General features: G+C 46.0%; 1 protein-coding gene across 4 annotated transcripts; it reads left to right on the top strand.

Moving 5' to 3' along the window:
- The first annotated feature begins 2350 nt into the window (after positions 1-2350).
- On the top strand, positions 2351-22153 carry UBAC1 (UBA domain containing 1). Of its 4 annotated transcripts, none has more exons than XM_075112194.1 (10): positions 2351-2696; positions 8653-8773; positions 10881-10954; positions 12205-12312; positions 13915-14017; positions 14850-14958; positions 16392-16623; positions 17725-17811; positions 18721-18859; positions 21409-22153. In XM_075112194.1, the coding sequence occupies exons 1-10, from the start codon at positions 2559-2561 to the stop codon at positions 21522-21524; spliced, it is 1227 nt and encodes a 408-aa protein (XP_074968295.1). In that variant the 5' UTR covers positions 2351-2558; the 3' UTR covers positions 21525-22153. The 4 variants fall into 4 exon arrangements, with proteins under 4 accessions (XP_074968295.1, XP_074968294.1, XP_074968296.1 ...); XM_075112193.1 differs by having other exon boundaries at positions 2426-2696; positions 13900-14017; XM_075112195.1 differs by lacking the exon at positions 21409-22153 and adding an exon at positions 19233-19998 and having other exon boundaries at positions 2426-2696; positions 13900-14017.
- Positions 22154-23648: the final 1495 nt, after the last annotated feature.

Raw genomic sequence — 23648 nt, forward strand, 5'->3', positions numbered from 1 at the left:
AAAACGTTATCATTGCTCTCCCCCACAGAGAGAGTGGCTGCCGGGGTCACTGAGAGTCGCCTTCCCCAGTCGGCGTCCGGACTTTCAGCTCCCCCCATGAAGCGGGAAAAGTTGCAGCGAGCAAATAACGCCGGTGATCAGAAGGAAGGAGCGGTTCTCCCCCGGCTGGGCACCCAGCACCGCACCGGTGCCCACGAAGAGTGGCTTCATTCGGTGGCCGGGCCGTGTCGGGCAGCTGGTGCTTGGCCTCGAGCAGCAGCTGGCTGGAGCCAGGGCTCCCCCCTTGGCCCTTCGCAAGGGCGGGACTTGGGGTTACCCCACCGGTGCCCCCGCGACCTGTGCCGTCCCTGCGTGTCAGCCCCGGTGGGCTCCCCACGGCTCCAGGGCCACACTTGTGGCGGGGAAACTTGTCCAGGCTGTCCCCAAAGGGAGCTGCTGCTGGCAGGGAATTTGCTGAGGAGGAATTTGCTCCCTCTCGTGGGCTCTGGGAGCTGGTATCTGAGCCCGGCACGCCAGCAATGGTTGCAGAAAGGGATGGGATTCCTTCCCATCTTGGAAAATAGGAAAGAAAATCTCCCGTTTGGCCGCTGGGAGTTGCCGGCACAGCGCAATATAAGCATAAAGACCCCCCGAGATGCACTCCTGGGTCAGGGCTTCAGCGGTACCTACTGTTTTTGGCAACCCAAAACAAAATGTTTTTTGATGGGATCGAATTTTGGCTCTCCAGAGCTCTCAGCTCCTTCTCACATAACACTTTATTGCCTTTATTTTTTCTGGGTCCGCTAATTCTGTCTGGATTTGTTTCTTCCAGAGAGCTTTACCAACCAACTCCAGACTGAGTGTGTAACATGAATATTACAGCGCTCAGTCTCAGAGATGAAGCAATGACATATTCCTCATATTTTCTAGACAAGTACGGCTCCATTTAATACATACATAAAAATCGAGCAGCTATAGCTGCAGTGGCCTTTTTTCATTTCAAGCTTCCTTTAACAGTGTATTTAACACCAAAAGACCCCATTGCCCGTCAGGCTGCAGGCAATAAGCCGAGCAGGGAAAACATGCCAAAGCATATCGAGTGTGTAGAAAGTGTGCGGGCAGGGTTCCACCAGGGATTAGTCGTAGGTATCAATTTTTCAGAGTCATTATAGAATCATTAAGGTTGGAAAAGACCTCTAAGGTCATCAAGCCCACCCGCCAGCCCAACACCCCCAGGCCTAAACCATGTCCCCAGGTGTCATGTCTGCAGGTTGCCTGAACACCCCCAGGGATGGTGACTCCCCCACCTCCCCGGGCAGCCTGTTCCAATGCCTGACCACTCTTTCAGGGAAGAAATATTTCCTAATATCCAGTCTAAACCTCCCCTGACACATCTTGAAGCTGTTTCCTCTCATCGCTAGTGACTTGGGAGAAGAGACTGTCCCCCCCCCCCCGACTACAGCCCCTCTCAGGCAGTTGCAGGGAGGCCCTGGGAGGCAAATCTCCGCACCCTACGGCACCCAGGGGCACGTGAGAACGATGGGAGACGGGCATCTGATTTCAGAGCCGGACGGGACGGCCCAGGCCTGGATGGCCAGGCCCTGGACAGCCAGACAGGCCCCGATCAGATGGCCAGGCCGGGACAGCCAGCCAGGCCCCGGACAGACAGACTGCCAGGACCCGGTGCTGCTGCTCACCGGCCGCTCCTCTGCCAGAGGCCGCGGGACCCCCCCCGCGCTCGGTACGCCCCCGAGGGCGGCCGTAGTCCCCTCCGCTCCCCAGGCCCCGCCGCCCCTCTGCCGGCCGGGGCCGCCCCGGTGGCCCGCGGCGACGCGGCCGCCCCGAGCCCGGCGCCCTGGACGCGCCTCCCCGGCCCCGCTGGCGGCTCTCGGCCCCCCTCTAACGGCGGAAGGGAGAAAGCGGCCCGGGCCCGGCCGCCCGCCCGGGGGCGGAGGGCAGCTTCCCGCCGGGCCCCCCCCGGCCAGCCGCCGCCAGCCCGAGCGCCCCCCGGGCCGGCCGCAGAGGCCTGGCTGAGGCCTCGGCGCTCCGGACTACAACTCCCAGCATGCACCGGGCGGGGAGGACTACACTTCCCACAGTGCTCCGGAGCGGAGGGAGCGACTCCGATTCCCACAACGCACTGGGCAAAACCGCTTTTTAATTTAATTTAATTTTATTTTATTTTATTTTATTTATTCTACACCGGGACGCCCCGCCCACCGCGGAGCCGGTAACAGACGTTGAAAAATCTCCGCTCCGCACCCCGGGGTTCTATCCCTGCAGGTGCCGTCGTAAGGGGTAAAAACTACACCTCCCAGCATGCACCGCGGCGCCACACCCTTCCGGTTCCGGTGGCCGCGGGAGCGCCCCCGTCCCCTCGGAGGGACCGGCGGGGCCAGGCGGTGACAGGAGCGGCGGCGGCGGCGGGGCCCACCGAGCTCCCCCCCGGGCCCGGCGGGGTCACCTTCATGGGCCGGCGGTAGCGCGGGGCCCGGCGCACGGCGGTGCCCGGGGCCTGGTGACGCGTCGCCGGGGCTGAGCGGGGACCGGGAACGGCGGCGGCGGCGGGGCCCGGGGCGATGTTCGTGCAGGAGGAGAAGATCTTCGCGGGGAAGGTGCTGCGGCTCCATGTGTGCACCATGGAGGGCGCCGAGTGGCTGGAGGAGGTCCCCGAGGACACCACGGTGGAGAAGCTGAAGGAGCGGTGCCTGAAGCACGTAAGGAGGGGTGTCCGGCCCGGCCCCCGGGGCTGCCGCCTCCCCCGGCCGGCTGCCGGCGCTGCCCGGGCCCCCGGGGCGGCTCTGGGGCAGGGAAGGCGCCGAAATACCTGCGCTTTCTCCTGCTGCGGGCCGGGGCTGCAGACCACGGGCGGGGTAGGGCAGGCAGGGCCCCCTGCGGAGAAAACTGGGTTTTCCAAAGCCCTGTAAACGTCGGAGATCATATTTTTAAAAAGTAGCTCAAGTAAACAAGTGTTTCTGCGTTCTGGTTCACCTGGCTTGTCGTCTCTGCCACCACCCCACCTCCCCCCGAATTATGTAAAGCCGTTCCATATAGCAACAAAAATGCCTGTTTCAAGAGTTTTGTGTGTTGGAGAAGGACGACTGAGGGGAGGGAGGGAAATCACTTTGCAACCTCTCGTTTTGGAAGAATTGGGCGTATATTTTGCAGTAGTGTTAGAGATCCCCAGCTCCTGCACGCGCTTTATGAACTAGTGAACTCACCTCTGACGGCTTCACTTCAGAAATTGTAGCCTGATTTGCTTCTCGTTTCTAGTTAAGAAACAAGGAAAGTAGTAACTGTGGTGGAGAACTCCTCTTTTTTGAAGAAGTCTTAGTACAGCCCTACCCTGTGCTGGCACAGCAGCCAGTGGGATATTTGGTGAGGAGATGATAGGTTCTTCTAGTGCTCCCCCTGTGTGCTGAGCAGTAAGGTCTTAATGGATGTGTCCAAAAGGTGAGTTACTAATCACTGCCTGGAAGAGAAATTAGATGAAAACACCCAGGCACAGCCTGTATAAGTTGAGTTGGAAAGCACGGGCTCTTTGTACTCACATGCTCAATTACCACTGGTGTGTTTGTGGGTCTTAAACGTTAAAACCAGTGGTTTCAAAACTATTGGACTGAATTTTGAAGATCTGCCGTAATGGCATTTTACTTGAAAGCAAAAACATGATTGACAACAACAGCGTGTAACGTTGTGACCCACAACCAGGACTGTCCTGAAGCTTGCCGTTCTGGAACCAGCACGGCGTGGTCTGGCAGCTGGAGCCACAACCCACTGGATTTGTTGCCGAGAGCTTTTCTGAAAGGCGTGTAACTTCTGAGTAACAAAAGCAGGAGCCTTTACTCCCGTCTCTGGGAGCGCAATTTACTAAACTGCAGTTAATAGTGTGGTTTTTTTGTCTTCAAAGTCATGCAAAGACTTTTTTTTTTCATAAAATGCAGTTGCAATAGGAGAACGTACCTGTAGTGTCATTAGTTAACTCCCATTTGATGGGTAAAAGGTTTTATTTTCTGAATGAGCATGCTGTGAAGCGAGGGCTGCTGGCAGCCCAGGTGCCCTCTGCCTCAGGCCTGATAGTTGTTGCTTTCAGCAAGAACCCCTGGAAACTACAGGTCCCAGCACACACTGGTTTTTCTTGTCCCGTAGACTTTGTAAGTGCTTTTTGATTTAGGGGTGAGAAGGGCCACATTTGGGTTTGCTTCACCTGAGGTAGGTGCGATCCTTCTGAGGGCAAATGAGGGTGCCTTGCTGAAAGCAGTGGGGCGCAGGCTCCCCACACAGGTACAGTCCTGGAAGAGGTCTAGTGCTCCCCTCTTGTCCCCCTCCAGTGCAGCTGAGTGATTAAACAGGAGGGTGGTGCGAAGGCTGCCAAAACAAGGTGGGGTAATGATTACATGCATGTGTGCAGGGCTGCAAGGCCTTTAATTATCAGGAAACTTAATTGAATAGATGCTCGCATTGCAGTGCGAGTCAGGGCAGGAGACAATTGATAACTTGGCATGATGTTTGATTTCATTCTCTCTGCTGCTTTGTGCTAATGGTGTGGATTTGCATAACCATTATGGATAATATATAGTTTTATGGAGGGGAAAAATAGAAATGGAAGAATCATGACTCCTGATCGTGGGTACGTTGCAATGAATCTTGATAGCACCTTGAGATAATTTATGCAGCCATCTCTTGGAAGATGCTGATTATTATGTTCCCTAAAGTGAAAAAATTCTTTCAGGAAGCAGAGGACAATAATATTTGTAAGAGATTTGAACTAGGAAAGTGGCTGCTTTTCCCTCTACAGCATTCAAATGCTTACTGGCCTCTGAGGTGTCACTCCTGATGTCTTTTTTTTCTTTTCTGAATTTTATATTGGGCTTTTTGTTAGAGACAAAGAGAAAAAAACCCTCCCACTAGTTTTATGTCTTGACCTCTAACAATTTAGTGGTGCTTATGTGTTGTTAAACTGCTGCCTTCAGTAATGCTATCTATGTAGTCTGTAAAGAAATACCTGATGATAAGTTGTTTCCCTTCCTAGTTATTTTTTAACTCAAGTTTCACCATCAAAGTGTTCGCTTGTCCCTGCGCCAGGCCCCGCCACCACAGCGGGAGCCAGCCCTGAGCTCTCCTGTGGTTTTCATAAAAAGCAACTGTTCATTTCAGACTCAGAATTGAGAAGGGTCACCTTAGCCACGGAAACTCCAGCTTAACTTAAATATTTTTATGATCCACAATTCTTGTGCCCAGCGCTGACAGTCGAAGGGCAGCACTGCCTTGGTGCTGCAGACATGCCTGGTTCTGACGCTGTCATTGCAAGAGACGGTTGCTTCTCGCTGAGGCTCAGCAGTATTTCTGAAATACTGATGTAAACTGTGGTCATGCACCCATAAAGCACAAATATGGGCTGTGTGGGTACATAAGCTCTACCTGCGATTTTCGTGGCAGTGTGGGGCAAGCTTTTAATGCTTCTGTGCTTCTGTTCCCCTTTTCCTTAAGCTGCCAGTGATACTCACCTGGGTTTTAAGGTATGATAAGGAGTATCTGTGGAACAGAGATGCAAGGTGCTAGCTCTCAGAGTACCAAGATAAGGTAGGTTCCTGCCCCTGGGCATGTTTTGCATACTTTGTGAGGGGTGCGGATGGTTTAAGCCACCCAAGCTTAGTATAGCAGGGAGTGTCAGTGCTATTTTCAAATGTTCTGTTAATAAAAGCAAACAAAAAAATGGTGTTTCTTATTTTAAAAACAAACCACAAGGCTTTCTGTTTATCAGGATTCCAGGCTCTGCAAATAGCATTTAGCATCACCAAGGCTTACAATTTCAGCAGTTGCTCAGGCATCTGCGAACAAAGGTTTCTCACCTGCCTGGCAAAGCAGCCTGCTGTAAGCTCCAGTGTTAAAAAAAAATGCAAATATTTATGCTGGAAGCAAAATGATGAAACAGCAGATCCTCTCCTTACAATCCTTATGTACAAAAAGATGAGAGCGCGCTTGTCTTCCTGCCATGCTGCACCTCTGATTGCCGGGGGAGTGCTGCTCCTTAACCCCAGCCATGCCCTGGGGCCTCACGGTGCACCCTGGGTTCTGGGCTTCACTTGCATGACAGATGCTTCCTCTGCACTGTGCAGGGAATCCCTCTCCTCTTCACTTCTCTTCCCGTGGATCACCAGCGCTGTTCTCTCTCTGGGCAGGAAGATATTTTCAGTTACACTTTAAAGCATTGTATCTAATAAAAAAATACTGTGTTTTGGCAGACATGGTGCTCATGAAGCAGGATTCCACAGTGAGATCTGATGTTTAGTGGTGGTAGTTCCTGGTGGGCTGCTGAGAGCTAGCAGAGGCATTGTCTGTTAAGATGGCCTTTATTTCCAGGGCATGTTAAAATATTAAGATAAGTATTTCGCTGAGCAGTCCCTTAGATATATGTACTGTCTACATATGCCTTATTGTTCTGTGCAGTTGTTAACAAAGTGGTTAGAGGAAGGGGAAGTAAGAATAGGTGTTCAGAGGACTTTTTTTTTAAAACAGCAACTTCATTTTTTTGCTTACACTTTCATCTTATTAGTAAATATTATTGCACACACATATATCCCCCCCTTATATGTGCTAGGGAAAAAATGGATAATAGGTCTGTGTCGTGTCCCATCCCATCCCAAACATACACCTCCCAGCTCCCATTTTCAAGTTCTTCCTTTTGGGGTCTGACTCTGAGGATCTGTAGCAGTGATATTTTGGGCTTGTTGGGAGAGGAGATGTTCCGCTGATGTACTCTTACACATTTTGGGTAACTTATCGGATCAATTACAGGAGGTACTCCCAGCTGCTTCTAGGCTTTAATGCATTCTTTGGCTTTTGTTCAGCAGTTAATATGCTGAGGGATTAGTAAGAAGCTACTGTTCTACAAAGCAGGACTCAAACATTCTCACGTCAGTCTTACTGAGGCATCAGAACCGTGCAGAAGTTCGTATGAGGAACTGAAGATCTGTGTGGAGAACAAGTGCATTATGTCTGGAAAAAGGGCTGGTAGCTGGGTTTTCCATCGGTTGCAGTCGCAACAGAAAAGGTGATGATGGACTAAAAGGATTCCTTTGAGGAAGGCTGGTGATGCATATTACGATGAGCAGGACTAAACGCTACATCAAAGCAAAGGACTGATTTCAGTGGGGTTTCTAGAAACGGCTCTTACGTGAAAGGTGGACGTGTTCTTCTGCAGACACGGTAGAAGTGGCTTGGTAGAGACGTGTATTGAAAGAAGTGTCATTAAAAGCTGTTTTCTGTGAGCAGGGCAGGTGAGGTCAGTATTAAGTGTCCTGGTTTGTGGCGAGAACAGCAGCGTCAATTTTGAGGTTTCGGTAGGTTGTTATTTTTAATTTTGCCTTTCTGGAATTGCAGCCGCTATGCTTGCTTTTTCCACTCAAACAAATTAGAAGCCTCTAGATGCACTGATGTAATGTACTTGAAATTTATCACTGTGGATCTGGGAGCCACTCTGGTGTGAAGATGAGTCGGTTCAAGGCCTGTGTGTGCATGCACTCTTTTTTTTGGGAGGATTTGAACTTGATTTCCTAGTGAATTAATTGACCTATAATTTAGAATTGTAATAAGGAATTGAGCACAACATTCATATACAAAAAATCTACTGTATGCTGATATTTATGGTTGGGAAGAAAAGTTGTGAATGTAACTTCTGTTCAGCACTTTCAGCAGGGCGCAGGTTAGGACTCCAGCAGCCAAATCTGTGGATTTCAGCTTGAAACAAAGTGCAGAAACTGCTGTTTCCCTCCCAGTTTAAGGTCAAGTGTACCAAAATCACTGCTGGCAGTTGCCTGTTTAGCCCAACAGTATGTGTTAATAGTAACTATTAGATGAAGCAGCAAGTCTGTCCTCTGTTTTGACACTAGTTACAAATGAGGAACATACTGCATTATTATAGCCTCCCCTGTAAAAACACTGGGTACTCTTCGTAGATTTGCATTCTTAGTTCATGACGTTAATCGCTACCCCCAGACTTCTCACTAAGAGTGAGTGACCTTAGCAATGTGCTGCAGCGCTAATGTAGCTGTGGGTCCTAGAGCCTCCTGGCTTTGCTCCGAATCTCCATAGGCCTGAGTGTAGGACCAAGGACTCAGAATTAAGTGCGATAGAGATGCACTGTACTGTGAAAGTATAAACCTGCTCACAAAGGCTGGTGCCCTTGAAGGGCTCATTTGGGGCAATTGGGCTGTAACGTCAGGTCTTTGAAACTGGCTATTTAAAGAAGTTTTTTAGAGCATCTTAATCAGTTGGAACTGAAATCATAGAATCATAGAATATCTGAATTGGAAGAGACCCATAAGGATCATCGAGTCCAGCTCCCTGATGTAGTTATTAATTTCACAGCATCAAGGAAGAAACACCAGAATCCTTCCTTTAGTTGATTATTCTTCCCAGCCAGGAGCTTGGACATGCAGGTGGAAACCTACCACAGTCAGTATCGTTACAGCACAATTCAAGCCACAGTTTCTTTAACAAAATATGTTCTGTGCACTGGCCTCTAGCATATTGCGCTGTTACTTAAGCTATTAAGAAGCTTGTAAATGATGGCAGAGTGTGTATGTGGAGAATCTTAAGTGCAAAGTGCAGTGATTCATGCAGCAGGCTTATTTCTGTCTCCTGATCTTCAATATTTATTATCTTCTGTAGTGTCTACCTGGGAGCTTGGAGGATCCAAAAACCGTGACACATCATAAGTTGATACATGCTACTTCTGAGAAGGTTCTGACAGACACAAAAACAGTGTTGGAGGAAAACATTCAAGACAGAGGTAAGATTGTCTGGTTTTTGAATCCTGTCAGCCTGGAAACATGAGATTGTGTTGAACTCTTCGGCGAGTTCCAAACAGTAACATTTTTAATATCTGCTCTCTGCTTTGACATAAGAAAGTAATAAGGTGGCAAAAAGGAAGAGGAAAAAAGACTTCCCTCGCTGAGAAAGCACCTTGAGCACTTTGCTTTTCTTCACTCTTCCTTTTAAGAGTTGAAAAGGAATTAGGAGTATTCATTAAGCTGATACGTTAAACAGGTTACGTCATCTCTTTTTAAAGGAATATTTTAAACCTCCAGGGCACCATTTATCCTTCAAAATGATTCAAAAATAGTTATGATGGCTGAGTATTCCAAGACAAACAACCCCGGTGCCCTTGGGGGATATCTTGAGGCCTCCAGGTCAGGCAGAAGGATGTTTGCTGAAGTGTATCCAAGTGTCTGCAGTTTAGATCTCCTTTTGTGCTCTGCAAACATAGGTCAGAATCCATCACACTATGGTATCACCGGCTACAGTAGAGTATGTGAGGTATGTATTTGCTACTGAACTTTAAAGGTGTAAAGGATTAATGTGGAACAACAGAAGATCTGAAGATGATAGCTGGAGTCTGTTTTTACTAGTCAGATTAAGCTAATGGTGCCTTCTGGAGATAAAGGGCAGTGGTGCAGAAAGTGAGAGAAGCAGGACTGCTGGACACTGAAATGTTGTCTGAACCAGAAACTCAGCACGAGTAGAGTTCCTGGGTTTTGCCTGAGTTCGTGCAGGCTGGAGAACTGCTGCCGTGAACACAAGCCATTTGGTCTCTCTTCCAAGGCAGTGTCACCTATCACCTTTAGAGCTGAACAGGAGCTGAGAAGCACCATCTTAGGCAAAGGCGAGGGACAGCATTTTTGCTGATCGGTGGTGTATTATTTCTAGGCGAGGTGCTGGCTCCTACGGAGTTTTGAATCGCAGTTTGCAGCGGCTAAGCGGTATTAACTGTGTAGTCATAGTAAGCTGTCACGCGAATGCTTCTTCACTCCTTTTCCCTCTGCAATGTGCTCTACCTTTCATGTGCCTTGCTTGTCAGGGAGACGAGATCACAGCCAACAGCTGATTGCCACCAGCTGACTGCACAGGGCAGCCAAGAGTCAGCATGTGGATCCTTTTGCATTCTGATCAGCTGGACAAATGAGGGTTAACAGCCTTCACCAGCTGTTGCTCTTGGCTGTCAAGTGCTGAGCCAGACCAAGGAAACTTGTTGTGCAAGCATGCTTTGTTTGCTTTTCACCTGCTTAATACAATGGACTAAAACTGCACGTCAGGCCGTAGCTGGCTGAAGGACTGCAGATGCTGTGCAGGCATGTTTTGGGCTCTAAGCAGTGTGTCTGCATCTTTCCACCCTTAGAAGGTGTGTGGTAGTGACTGAGGTGCTAGGAACTTGTAAAGCATCACATGATCTCTAGGAAAAGGGTGCCCTGTCAGGGGAAAGTATTAGTCTTAAAAGCCCAAAGCAAGCTCATGCCAGGCGATGTGGGATATCTGAGCCTGAAGGCTTTTTTGTTGCCCTCGAGACTTGCCCTTGTGGGCTACCAGTGAGGCATCTCTGCTGTAGACCGTGAATCACTCTACTGCCACTCCCACACAAAGGCGTGCTGAAGCCCGATACTGGAGGTTCTTGTTGAAGCTTGGTGCTTGCCTTGCTGCAGTTGGAACACCCCAACTTAGACCAAAAGCCATCCCTGGCCTGTCTCTACTGCTTCCTTCTCAGTAGAAGCACTGGAGTGCTGATGTTTTCTTATTATCATGAGCCAGTTGCTGTACTATTAATGTACAAGACAACTGGAGCCTGTAACACCCTTTCTTTAACGGTGGTGGTGTGAGAAGAAACCAGAAACAAAGTGTAACTAATAACGGACCATGTTTTGAATTCACTGTGGCCTAAGAAGTTGCAAACATTGAAGGGGAGCATGTAAAGCCATACAGGTTTTAAAGTGTGAAAAAAGGTCTGATCCTACAGTGCAATCAGTACAAAATTCACCTGCAGGAAAAACTGAATGTGTGAAGTATCTTGCAAGAACTGTTTTCACGTTACTTTGTAATGTATTTCAGTATCATTCTCTTTCTAGATGTCTTGCTTTTGATAAAGAAGCGTGCGCCACCTCCGCTCCCCAAAATGGCAGACGTGTCAGCAGAGGAGAAAGTGAGTTTGAAAGGCTTCTCGGCTCGGCTGTTTTGATTAACTGCTTTATTAATGATATGGGGAAGGATTACTGCGGTGTACTCCTCTTGCTTGTAGAGACAAATGCTGCCAGTTAAATTCTAGGGAAATTACTTCATATTTCTTCCAAACTTTGAGGAAGCTAATTTTACATTTTTAACTTTGTGAGAACATTTCCCTTAGAATAAGACACGCAGATTCACTGTGCAAGTGGTATAGATTTGATCTTTGAACAAATGTCTAATAACCGTTGTAAGTATAGTTCAGCTGGTGCTTTGCTTTGTCTCTGCTTGAAAACACAATAGAAATATGTCAACTTGCTGTCAGGCTGACTTCTGTCTTGAGCTATGTGTGGCTTGTCACCCTCTAACCAGGTCTCTAGAGCTGAAGTGTTGGCCCCTTACTATTCTTTTTTTTATTATTATTTTGTTTTATTGTAATGTAGTTGTTACTGAGGGTCAGTGACGCCCAGGGTGACGCTTATGCACGAGGGGTAGTGCAGTTGATGTTATAGCATAAACACTTCGAGCAATGCTTGTGCTTGACATTGTGAATTCCTAGCTCTCTCCACTTGCACAGCTTTGTTTCTTCTTGCTTTCTGTAGGTATTGGTGTATGTCTCTCTCCTCAGTATGGTCTTGCTGTGCAGAATGTCACTGTAAGAGCATAAGATATAAGACTGGGAAATATTTGTAGTTCATACCCTGTTATATTTTATCCTGGACTATAAGCATGTACTGAAAATCCAAGGCACCGTATATCTCTGCATGATACTTGCAAGCAGTGAAGCACTTCCAGTGTTAAGCAGATAAGTGTTAGGCTGTGTACGGCACTGGTACATCTCCCAACAAACCATGGGTTTGAAGAGAGCATGCAATGAGCAGGCCGTGTGGAGCAGAATATGGTCCTGAGCACTGAGGCCTCTGAAGTCCCTCTGGGTTTGATACATCATTTTCCCTCCTTATGCTGGAATTTCTTTGTGCGTTGAGGTAACAGAAAGGTGTAAGGAGTGAAAGTGGGGCAACCCAACAGGTCCAGTTTTGCTCTATAATTGCAAAGTTATACTGGTGCTATTAATCCATCATATTGCTAGACTGCTGTTTCTCTTAGTTGCAAGTTACAGAGCACTGCTTGATACCTTGGTGAAGAATATGGAACTGCTCTTAGCTATGCTGTGTTCTCTGTTCTGTGGATAATGGGTTATGAAACCTGATCATGTTTCGTATCCTTCAGAGGAAACAAGAACAGAAAGCTCCTGATAAGGATGCTATTCTCAAAGCAACTGCAAATCTGCCCTCTCGCAATGTAGACCGCACTGTGGCCCATCACAACATGAGGGATGTAAGTATTAGACTTGACTTCTTTAACTCGCACACTAACATCCCAGCAGGCGTTTGTCTTGTATAACCTTTTCTTACATGCAAATGTGATTTTTCTTTTCTCTATAAGAGAAATTTAAATGTATATAATGTTTGTTACGTAGATAGCTTAAGATTTAGACACAGGTTATACTATTTAGTGATGATAATAAATCACTATGTTCTAAATTATGATTCTAAATGTTTTATTTGTCCATGGGAGAGCCTCAGCAAACATATCCAAGATCTGGCCAATGTGAAGTCGGGGTTTTTTATTTCTTCAGTCTTAAATAGTTCAAGTGTTTGCCGTGGTTTTTCTCTTCTGTGGTTTTGAAAAGAGAAATACTGCATAAATTTTGACTTCAATAATTGAGTGCTGATAGTCTGTAATGCTTCTAACTGTCTTCAGCAGTGCGGGGACTACTTTTACCTTTCTGTACTAGCAGGGGCATGAAAAAGTGAGTCTGCCTACATATTACATACTGTCAGAGTTACCTAACTAGTAACCTACAGGGGATGGTTGGCGTTCAAGCTGTTTAATGGCCAACATGACCTACTGAGCGTGGCATTTTAAAAAAACAAATGTCCAGCTGAAAGGAATTTTTGATGCTTCGGTTTAGAAAATAGCTTTGACCTATGTTGTTCAGATTTAGATTATGAGACGTGGTAGACCAGGAGGGCTCATTGGTTCACAGAAAGCAAGTAGCACTGGTACAGAGCTACTGTGACTGTCATCTTACACTGTTTCTGCATGGTTGGAGTCAAAGCGTTTCTGTGAAGCAATGACTTTTCTTGAGCGCTGCACATCTTGTGGTGGTGCTGGGCAGCAAGCTGTGGCAGAGGTAAAAGGACCTTTCTGCCCAGTAGCCTTTCATAGAATCATAGAGTCGTTAAGGTTGGAAAAGACCCTTAAGATCGAGTCCAACTGCTAACCTGTCACTGCCAAGTCCACCACTAAACCATATCCTCAAGCACCACATCTACCCTTTTAAATACCTCCAGGGATGGAGACTCCACCACTTCCCTGGGCAGCCTGTGCCAATGTTTGACAACCCTTTTGGTGAAGAAGTTTTGCCTAATATCCAACCTAAACTTCCCCTGGTGCAGCTTGAGGCCATTTCCTCTCGTCCTATCACTTATTACTAGGGAGAAGAGTCCAACCACCGCCTTGCTACAACCTCCTTTCAGGTAGTTGCAGAGAGCGAGAAGGGCTCCCCTCAGCCTCCTCTTCCCCAGGCTAAACCCCCCCAGCTCCCTCAGCCGCCCCCCAGCACACTTGTGCTCCAGACCCTGCCCCAGCCCCGCTGCCCTTCTCTGGACACGCTCCAGCCCCTCAAGGGCCTTCTTGTCCCGAGGGGCCCAAACCTGAGCCCAGCATTCAAGGTGGGGCCTCCCCAGGGCCGAGCACTTCACAGGAAAGGCCCAGTGCTCTTGAGAGACTAAATGATGACAATAAAGCCTTGATAAAGCAACCTTCTGTACTGGGGGCCAGACTACTGCTGAGACACTAACAATAGATACATTAAGATTTAATGATGCCTGGTAACCTCCTGTCTAAATATTTTGACAGTTTCCTTTCTTCCAGTTCCAGACAGAGCTCCGAAAGATACTAGTGTCTCTCATAGAAGTCGCACAGAAATTGCTAGCACTGAACCCAGATGCAGTTGAACTGTTTAAGAAGGCAAATGGTATGAACATACCTTTATAGTTACTAGTTCAATCCTGGGAACCTGTTTGCTTCCATAGCACAAGAGTGGGCTTGCGGAGTGAAGTCCAGACCTTAATGTAACTGCAAAGCTACTGCAAACTTTGTGGCAAAGATTTCGCCTTCTGGGTGTAGGTTGTAAAAAAACTTGTGAATTTATAAGGTCCCTTTGAGATGGGTGAGAAGTTCCATTTAAAAATAAAATCATTAGAATCATAGAATGCTTTGGGCTGGAAGGGACCTTTAGAGGTCATCTAGTCCAACCCCCCCTGCAGTGAGCAGGGACATCTTTCCATTAGTAGTGGAAAAAATTGTAAAACTTTGAGTTGCGCTTTAGGGATGGTAAAAAATAGTTGAAAATACCCAAGGAGATGGTAAAAATAGTTGAAAATGCCCAAGTGGTAGTAAAATGAGGAGAAGGTGTAGCTGTTGATTCGGTTTGTGGGAAATACTTGCCCTTGAGATCTGCTACAACCGGATCCAACTTACTTCCTAGATAAATGATAAACAGATCTTCAGTGAATCTCCTATGTATTTACTTGTGTGGCAATACCTTGATAATGTGAGAGTTAGCTGTCTTTCATTTGAGATCTTGAACACATCTGGACATCATCTCTGTCCTGGAAGTATCTATCTGAGCCTGACCAAGCTGCGTGCAGCAAATCAAATGATGAGATAGCAAATTTGGGGCAGAAACAAAAGCAGGGATGGAAGAGAAGAATGGGGTTTGAACTTAACACATGCCATTCCATTGAGAAAGGGTTTTATTTTAGCTTGAAGTCAATCTGAACATTGTTTTGTTTGTGTATGTGTAGCCATGCTGGATGAGGATGAGGAAGACAGAGTGGATGAGATAGCTCTGCGACAGCTTACAGAAATGGGGTTTCCAGAAAGCAGAGCTGTCAAAGCCCTTCGATTAAATCAGTAAGTGTACTCAGCACGCTGCCTGTAAACTACTTGATACAGTTAAAAAAAAAAAAATCACTTTTTTTTTCTAAAGCCTCTGTATGTGGGTCACCTAAAACTAGGTTGGAAAAAGCGTTAACTCAAAGAACAGCGCTGCCTCGGGCGGCACGCAGGGGCAGGTGGCACAGGGAAGGGGAAACAGTGCTGTACTTGCTCTGGAAAGAATAGCTCGTCTGCGGTTCACAAGGCTGCCAGGCTGGCGCTATTTCCAAGTTTTAAAGTCATGCTTTCTTCCGCTTTAGAATTCAGGTTTTACAGAGGAAAAAGCAAACCTAGCCCATCCGCATGGGTGCTTCAGCTGTAGAAAAATACTCTGTGCGCATCTTTTTAAAACGTTCAAGGAATATTGTAAAGTCCAGATAGCAACTGCAGGAAAATAAGAGGTAACGTAGTTCTTTGCGTGCTCTAAGAAGAATCAGCTGTACTGCCTACTTCTGAGAGGGGTTTGTTAGGCCATTCTCTGAAATTTCAAATGATAGAGAATCCACAACATATTCCTGTCACTCTTTTCCAGTTTCTCTCCCTTTGGGCTCGGAAAGACTTTCTCGCCTGATGTCCTCCATCTTTCATGTTGTAACTTAAAAGCCAAATAGGCAAAGGCTTTCCTCTCCTTTCTGTGAACATGTAGTAATTCCCGTGCACCAAACAAAATCACACGTTCGGTTGCCCTATCGTTATCTTTCCTCCCCCCGTATTCATTGGGAAGAGATGTGTTGGGGTGCTCTTGAGAGCCCTTAGCCAGAGCACTTGCAGTGGACAGCAGGTGACCGTGTTATGACCGTGGTGTTCTGTTCCCTTGGCCTGGCCTCTCCTTTGAGGGACCACAGGCGACTTCTTGGTACGTGTCCAAGTGCAATTGCCTGTGTTGAATTTTGTGCTCTCTCAAGGCATACTGCGCACATGTAATGTTTTCACCCTCTTTCTTTCTTGTGGTTTTTAATGGCATTCATTGATCACTGGATGGATGGCTGAGATAGATCTCCTGAAGCAACAAAGCAGCTTGCTTCTGAGAGGTGGTTCCACGTAAACTTGGAACGTGCTTAGTTTGCGGTTTTGTCAATAGTTGCAGATAGTGTTTCTTGTGAAATAAAGCAGATGATGTGGAGAATAAGATGACTCCCTCAGAAATGCCTTTTAAAATCTGGGTTGCAGCTGTCCAAGCTGGACTTCATTCCTCTGTCTTCCTGGCTTCAGAGAAGATTGTGCTGCCCTGAATGCACAGAAAATTAAGGTGCTTTGAGATTTGCTCCAAAACTTTATTTATGACTTTTCAGATACTAATTAACGTGCAAGTCAGGATACCAAGGGAATAAATGCAAAGGCAAATGTGTGTGGAACACTACTGTACCTCTGGAGTGTTTCTCATCCTTGCATGTTAATTTGCTTTTCAGTATGTCAGTGACACAGGCCATGGAGTGGTTGATAGAACACGCAGATGACCCTGCAGTGGATGCTCCGCTGCCCGGTCAGACTCCGTCAGAAGCCACAGCTGAAGCTGGTGCATCCTCTGCTGAAGCAACTGCGGGTCCCAGTTCAGAAGCGGGTGGGGAAGAGGCCAAGGATGAGCTGACAGAAATATTCAAGAAGATCCGGAGGAAAAGAGAGTTTCGTCCAGACCCACGGGTACGTGCTGTTTAATTATGTAACTGCTAGGGTTGGAAGGGACCGTGTGGGCATCATGCAATTGAAAGAAATGTTAAGTTAATAAACGAAATGGGACATCTGGGTAGATGGCTATTATGCTGCCTTGACAATATTTTAGTGGAAGTCTTTAGGGACTGTTTGAATTTAGGTTGCTGAAAGGGATATTACTTAATTAATGCGTCGCTGTTTCAGGTAACAGTGTCTAAACTACTGACACTGTTACTTCTGCACCTGAAAATTAACCGGTGGGACTGAAATGAGCTGCCAGGCTCCTGGCATTGCTTTTTATGACTGCTGTCTGGGAAGGAAAGGTTGCAGGACAGGAGTAGGTCCTTTTGCTGTAGAAAAGGACAGAAGAGCGTTATTGTATTCAGGGAGCGAGGAAAAGTATCACCAGCAGATTTAAGTCTTGCAGCAAATGCAGAAGTTAACCTTTTTTCAGGACACAGTATTAGCTGAAGGGAAAATATGTGTTGTTATCACACTGTAATTCACCAGGAGGTGCTCTTTAGAGTCCAACGCTTTGCTTTTACAAGTAGCTGTTCCTTGTGATTTCGGTCAAAAGCTGCCAATGTATTTGATGACCTGGGTACAATTTCTAAATGATTAAACATTCTCATAACAATATCTGGGTACGCTTGTCTAAATGCGTAATGCTCACTAGCAATATAATAATCCAGGAAGTAAAATTAAATTGAGTGAATAGAACAGCAAATGAACCTGGAGCTTGAGCTGTCAGTAAGATGTGAACAAAAGCTTTGTGACATGAGAGAGGTTCTAAAATAAGGTGTTTCTATCCTGCTCTTCTCCTTTCTACCCCAGGTACGCTTGCTCTTTGCCTTGCATTCAGCTATCAGGGCTGAGGATAGGAACCGCCTTCACTCGTAAGATTTATTCTTCCGGAATAAAGGCACTTTTGATAGAGAGTATTTGAAAAGTTTGTAGCTAAGGTTACTTAGTGGTCTGCAAATGGAAACAATGGGGTTTTTTTACCCCACTAAAAGCTCCGGCACAGGAGGTGAAAGGATGTGATTGTTCTCATTTTTGTTTTACTTTTGTTAAACTGCAAATCTGATACAGGCTGTCATTGCCCTGATGGAGATGGGATTTGATGAAAAAGAAGTGGTAGATGCACTCAGAGTAAACAACAACCAGCAAAATGCAGCCGTGAGTACAGTGCCATTTCTGTTCCTTATTGCTGTAATAGTCTGCTCAACTGATTCTTTTCACCGTTGAACTGGCTGATGGTTTGATCTGTCATAAAGCCCAACTGTTGCTGGAGGTGAAATGAGTACTATATATTCTGTGCCTCTTCCAAATTAGACACGCAGCTAGAATACAAAGGTTTTAGACTTAGAGGAATTTAGCGTGAATGAGGTTGAGGCTGGTCTGGTTGGGATAGCGTATGTGGACTTTCAAAAAGCCTTTGCAAAACTCCCTCACTAGAGCCTGTAAAAGAGATGATGCTATCATGAGAAAGGAAAAGGTATTCCCAATAGCAAATGACTGATTAAAGGACAGGAATAAACGATCAAGGAAGAGGTTCAAGCCATGCAGTATGTAAAGTACCATTCTGCAGCAATGTGATCCACAGGTTATGGAATCAAAAAATATGAAGGTTTTCAAACGTTCATTTGTCCCTGGCTAGTGGGTGATATGTTAAGGGAAGTTATGTGGACACAGCTGGCAGGCAAGGAACCTTCTCGAGCATCCAGTGCCAGCTACTGTTAGAGGATATCGGGCTGGATGGTACTTCAGGCTGACGCATTGTAACCGTATTGACGGGGTTCTTTTGAGTCAGTGCATAAGTAGGATAACGCGCATCTTCCCTGGGCTTTGAAACATCCAAAGCTGGTATAATTTTATTACTGTACCAGGCACTGCCTCTGTTTCCGTTGAACTAAAGGTGTGGGAGCAGCACACAGCTGGATAGTGACCCGGTGTGAAATGTATAGCTTGGTCTTTACTGTGAGAGGAAAAAATATTTTTTAACATGCCACATTGTCAAAACTTTTGAGACGCTTTAATCTGATGGACCCAATCATTAAATCTCTTGTGCCCGGTGATTTCTTTCAGTGTGAATGGCTGCTGGGAGACAGAAAGCCTTCTCCAGAGGACTTAGATAAGGGAATTGACACCAATAGCCCTCTCTTCCAAGCCATCTTAGAAAACCCAGTGGTACAGTTAGGACTAACCAACCCTAAAACTCTACTAGGTAAGTCCTGCTTGGATTCCTGATATATATATATACACACACTGTCTCTGTAGTTGCTAGCAAATAAGAGTAGAGACTGGATGGTCACAGCACACTTTGGGGTAGGTGTGGCTCCGTACCCTTCTCCTCGCGTTCAGCAGCTGTATTGTTTGTTGGCTTCATACTGCAACTCAGCTAAAGCCAGCACAGAACTTGGGGCTGTCCCAGAAATTATACTAATTCCCCAAGCTATTGGATTACACTTGGTGAACTCAGAACTTTAATAGCTGCTGGCTGCGATGCTTTTGTGGATTTAGGAGACCTTTTGTGTGCTCCCTTTGGCCACGAGGGGAAAAATCAGGAATGTCTGTCTAGAACTCTGATTATTTCACAGAAAAAACAAGGCTGTCTCCTGCTGCACAGCTTATTGTGTGCTGAGGCCTGATCACTGAGACGGAAGATAACTTGTGGAAGGGTAACCAAACAAGAAGTCCAAGCTAAGGCCTTGCCTATCAAATTGAGATAACCTGTGTGAAAATACGCTTCCCCTGCTTGAGTTTCAGCTCCGTGGTAAAGTCTGCGTGTTCATGGTCAGGAAGGCTGCGAGCACAGCAAGTGCCCAGCTGATGAGCCTGACAGTGAAGCATAAATCTCTGATGAATTGGTGTCTCTGACGCTGGAGGACAATACAGAAGAATGACATTGGCTTTGTGATGTATATAAAACGTTCTGCATTTAGTCTTTGGCTTCAAAATTTTATTTGAAGACTTGCTTTTAAATAAAGGGTGTACGCGCAGCTCTTTCAAGAGAGCGTTTAAAAATATTGCTTTAAATGTAATTAGGAGAGTTTGCAAGCCTTTAAAAAATCCAAGAGCAGAACCTTCCCACCCTGGTTTCTGAACAAATGGTCTCTTCGTTTCCAGCGAGGGTTCCACACTGCAGCTCAGAATATAAATAGAAAATGAAATGCCATTATATGTGCTTGTAAAGCTTGGATGAACACCAGAGAATATATTCCTAATGACACATCTGCAAATTGCTTATGTCACAGATTTCTAATAATGAATGTTTGTATTTAATTAGATACTTGCAGAATGTTGATAAATCTTCAGTTTTAAGCTCTTGAGCCTGTGTAAAAGAATAAAGTGGTGAAAAGTGAGATCTGTACTTTATTCTGGGCTTTCTGTAGGCATGCTGCATGACCTTGAGCAGGGTATTAATGATGAGCCTTTCGGAGGTGCTGGGTACTTACAGCTCCCACTGATGTCAGCTGGAGCTTCGTACACTTAACACTCCTGGGAAAATGCAGACACTGACCTTGGTGCCGGTCTGCCAGACTCCTACAACACTGACATTTTGGTGACTTCTGAATAGGTCAGATGTGCAACTGCTTTTTTTCTGTCCTGTTCCGTAATGACTGCTCCGAATGTCCAGTAGTCCAGCTCAGTGTCTGTCATAAGGCTTATAAATTATTGCCTGGACCATTTTTCTGCCAAATTTGCAGCTTAGCTCTTGCAGTAGCTGTCTGGTTCCTTCAGCATAGGTAAAAATGTGCTAGTTTTCACTTTTCTAAGAAAAGCAAACAAAACAACAAAGCTTATTGTAAAGACAGCTGTGCGTAGAAAGGAAAAAACACTCAAATATTTGGATTGCTGTCGCTGTTCAGAAATGGAGGTAATTGTTCTGCACAGACAGATTTTCCCCTTCTGCCTATGTCTAGGCAGGTGGAACTGGCTGCCTCCCTGACATCCTCAGCTCTCTAAACACAGGAAGGAGAAAGCACTCGCTGCTCAGAGGGAAGATGCTGCTTCCCTTTGGCTCCAGGGACCTCTATGAAATGATAGAGCTCTGAGATTTGAGACTTAAGGGGCTACACTTTTGCTGGCTCCGCTGCTTATTCCTGGGTAGCCTTTGGTATACCTGTTTCTTATCTTGCTGGCTTAGTTTTCTCTCCAGAGATGTTATGAGAGAGTGGCCATAGGACAGCCGAAGTGCGGCACAGGAAAGCAGAGGTAACGGGGGCAAGGGGGTGACGGTGCTTTCTGTGAACTGTCCTGGTGAAGTACCACGCAGGGAAAAGATAGTGGTGCAAAAGAGCTAGCTATAAAGAAATCTAGGCTGGGATGCAGAAAATCTTGGATCAGAGGACTGGAGTTGTAGAATAGTCTTCCCATAGGAGTATTGGCAGCAAATGACCCAGTTCTCAGATGGGCTTTCGTAAATGGATGAATTGCGTAGCATGTTCCCTGCTACTGCGTGTGGACGTTCGCTAAGGCTTTAGTTCTTCAAACCCATGTCTCTGAGGTTTTGTAAGATGGACTACGATCCAGGCTGAGTATTTAATCAGCCTCTGTCTGCAGTGAATTTAATGCTGAGGAATGGGGAAGGCGTAAGGGCCCGTAGCATCCCAGTCCGTGGAGACGTAGGAGTGCAAATGGTAAATGTGTGACGTGTGTTTCCACCATGTTTGGGGGACGCTTGCCCAAACTGTTCTGTTGTTGAAGCATCCCAAGCACTGAAGCCTTTGGCTAGCGGACTAACCGAGTGTTGCAATCTCCATCTCTTGGCAGCCTTCGAGGATATGCTTGAAAACCCCTTGAACAGCACTCAGTGGATGAATGACCCGGAAACTGGGCCCGTCATGCTACAGATCTCTCGAATCTTCCAGACGCTGAATCGCACGTAGAGAGGAATGCCAGTCCACTGTGCCACTTCCTACTGCCCCTCGCTTCACCTTCTCCTCCAAGGGAGGGTGCATGGATTGTCTGGGGAGGGGGGCGGAGGGGAGGGGAGCGGGGGTGATCCTGCCTGGACGGGTGTCTCGCACGAGAGCTTATGTAGTTACAGCCAACTGAAGTTAAATTGCCTTGTGGATTTAGTGTTAGTGGAAGAGGTTTGAAGACTTGTTTCTGTTTTCAGGTATTAGGTTTAAAATAAAGTGTATCAAAAAATAGGAAAAGGTTTTGTGAAAACAATTAAGAATCTGATTGTTGGAAAGAAATATGATTATGCTTGTTAAAAAGGCCTGTGGCAGTAGTTTTCTAGCCAGTTTTGCTAGCATCTGGCTAGTGTTTACAAAAGGTCACTGACCACTAGCTTAGGTTATTCATCATCTCCATACAGTATTAATTTATGGCTATATCAAATTATAAAATGCTTTTTTAAAATGGATTCTTAGGAAATATTTTTTAAAAGTCCAAATATTGGGAGAGCAAGCACATTTCTATCCAACCTTGTTTATCTTGCGTTATAATTTAAACAGAACAATTCAGAGATGGAATTCCTTTAATAAATAGCATTACTTTTTCCTATTTATTTTCTGCGTTAGTGTCGTTGCAGTCCCACAGTGGTTATACTTGTAGGAGATTCTCTGTCAGCTACATTAAAGGTGCAGTATCTCTTTCACGACAGAACTCGCTACACCAGGACATGGATTCTCAAGTAGGCTGCGGTTCGTAAGTTCATACTCTGCCATATCCCAGTGCAAGGAGGGATGCATTCACGTAGTGGGGGTTATTCCATTTTTATGTGCACGGTTTTGGAAGGGGGGATCTTTGTGGTTCTTGACTTCCTTTCAGACGGTTTACAAACCAGCAGCTAATTTGCATGGGGTTTTCATTGGTGATCTGTAAAAAGCAAAACCGCTGAGGTTTTTATCTCGCTTAACGTATTTAAAAGCACGCTTGAAATTATCTTCTTTGAGGTAGAAGTGGTTTTTCTTGATGCTTATTTTCACCTTGGAAATACCGAGAATGTCGGGCTGCCTTTTTCCTGTTTTATTAGAAGACTGACTTGAGATTTTAGACAGGAGTTGTGAGCTTTTAGGAACAGAACTCGCTGGTGAATATCCAGCTGGTTTTTGTTAGGGTTAGGCTCTGCAGGGGTTACTTTTTTAACAGTCTGAACAAAAATGGGTTTTGTTTTGAAGTTAGTGAAACATGACTGACACTGCCATAATCCCTGCTCTGTCTCGTGTTTCACAGCCCTTTTTTGGAGCGGCAGGCTGGGCAAGACCTGCCTCTCAAACGCAGAGTAACCAGATGGAGACCCCGTCCTTAAACAGCACAAAGGTGTTCTGTCGAGTAGGGAGGTCCTGAAGAGCTCTGCAAGTCACCTTTAAGTGTGGGGCGGGATGTTGGGGCTTGGGTTGTTTTTTTTTTTGTGCCCTTGGGTTTATTAAACAAAAATGTAACAAGATGCAACCCGAAACCCTGCAACAAGTTTTGGCCTGAACTTGGCATCTAATCTAAGCTGTTATGCAGTCAAGGCACCGAAGTTGCCAATTTCACATAATTAATATGAAGGGTGGGGAAATCAAAACAGCATGAGATTTTATCTTGACTTACTATCCCAGGATTTTTTTTTTACGTTTATAAGTTCATTCTAAGCTTTCCAGTTCATGACTCCTGAAAGATCTTCTACGTTTAGAAATTCCAAGCTTTATAGCAATGCTTCTTCTGTTCAAATTGGACGATAAAGCCATTTTCCTGGACTCTTGCTAAGAACGCATTGACAGTGTGACCGTTAAACTGTAACCTTGTCCTATAACTGTAAGAGCTGGGAACCTGACCCTGCAACCCAGTGAGTTCAGCACTACTCCTGAGTAGCTGTGACTGAATGTTGTAGTGTTATGAACAGTTTTGATTATTTTCTCTATTTTTTTCTTACTCCCTGAAGCTTTTTGCCTGTTATACTACCAGAAGACACTGTTACTTGAGGCTCTTAATGTTTAGAGGTACATGTCCTTCTCTACCAGTCAGGATTCTTGTAAATATTCCATTTAATAAGTTTTTGTAGAAGACAAAGCTGG

Source organism: Phalacrocorax aristotelis, chromosome 17 (genome assembly GCF_949628215.1).
Source record: "Phalacrocorax aristotelis chromosome 17, bGulAri2.1, whole genome shotgun sequence".
Taxonomy (NCBI): Eukaryota; Metazoa; Chordata; class Aves; order Suliformes; family Phalacrocoracidae; genus Phalacrocorax; species Phalacrocorax aristotelis.

Coding starts and splice junctions, on each gene's coding strand:
- UBAC1 (XM_075112193.1), top strand. CDS start 2,559: ATGTTCGTGCAGGAGGAGAAGATCTTCGCGGGGAAGGTGCTGCGGCTC. Junction 8,774..10,880: donor GGAAAACATTCAAGACAGAG/GTAAGATTGTCT, acceptor TTCTCTTTCTAG/ATGTCTTGCTTTTGATAAAG. Junction 10,955..12,204: donor ACGTGTCAGCAGAGGAGAAA/GTGAGTTTGAAA, acceptor CGTATCCTTCAG/AGGAAACAAGAACAGAAAGC.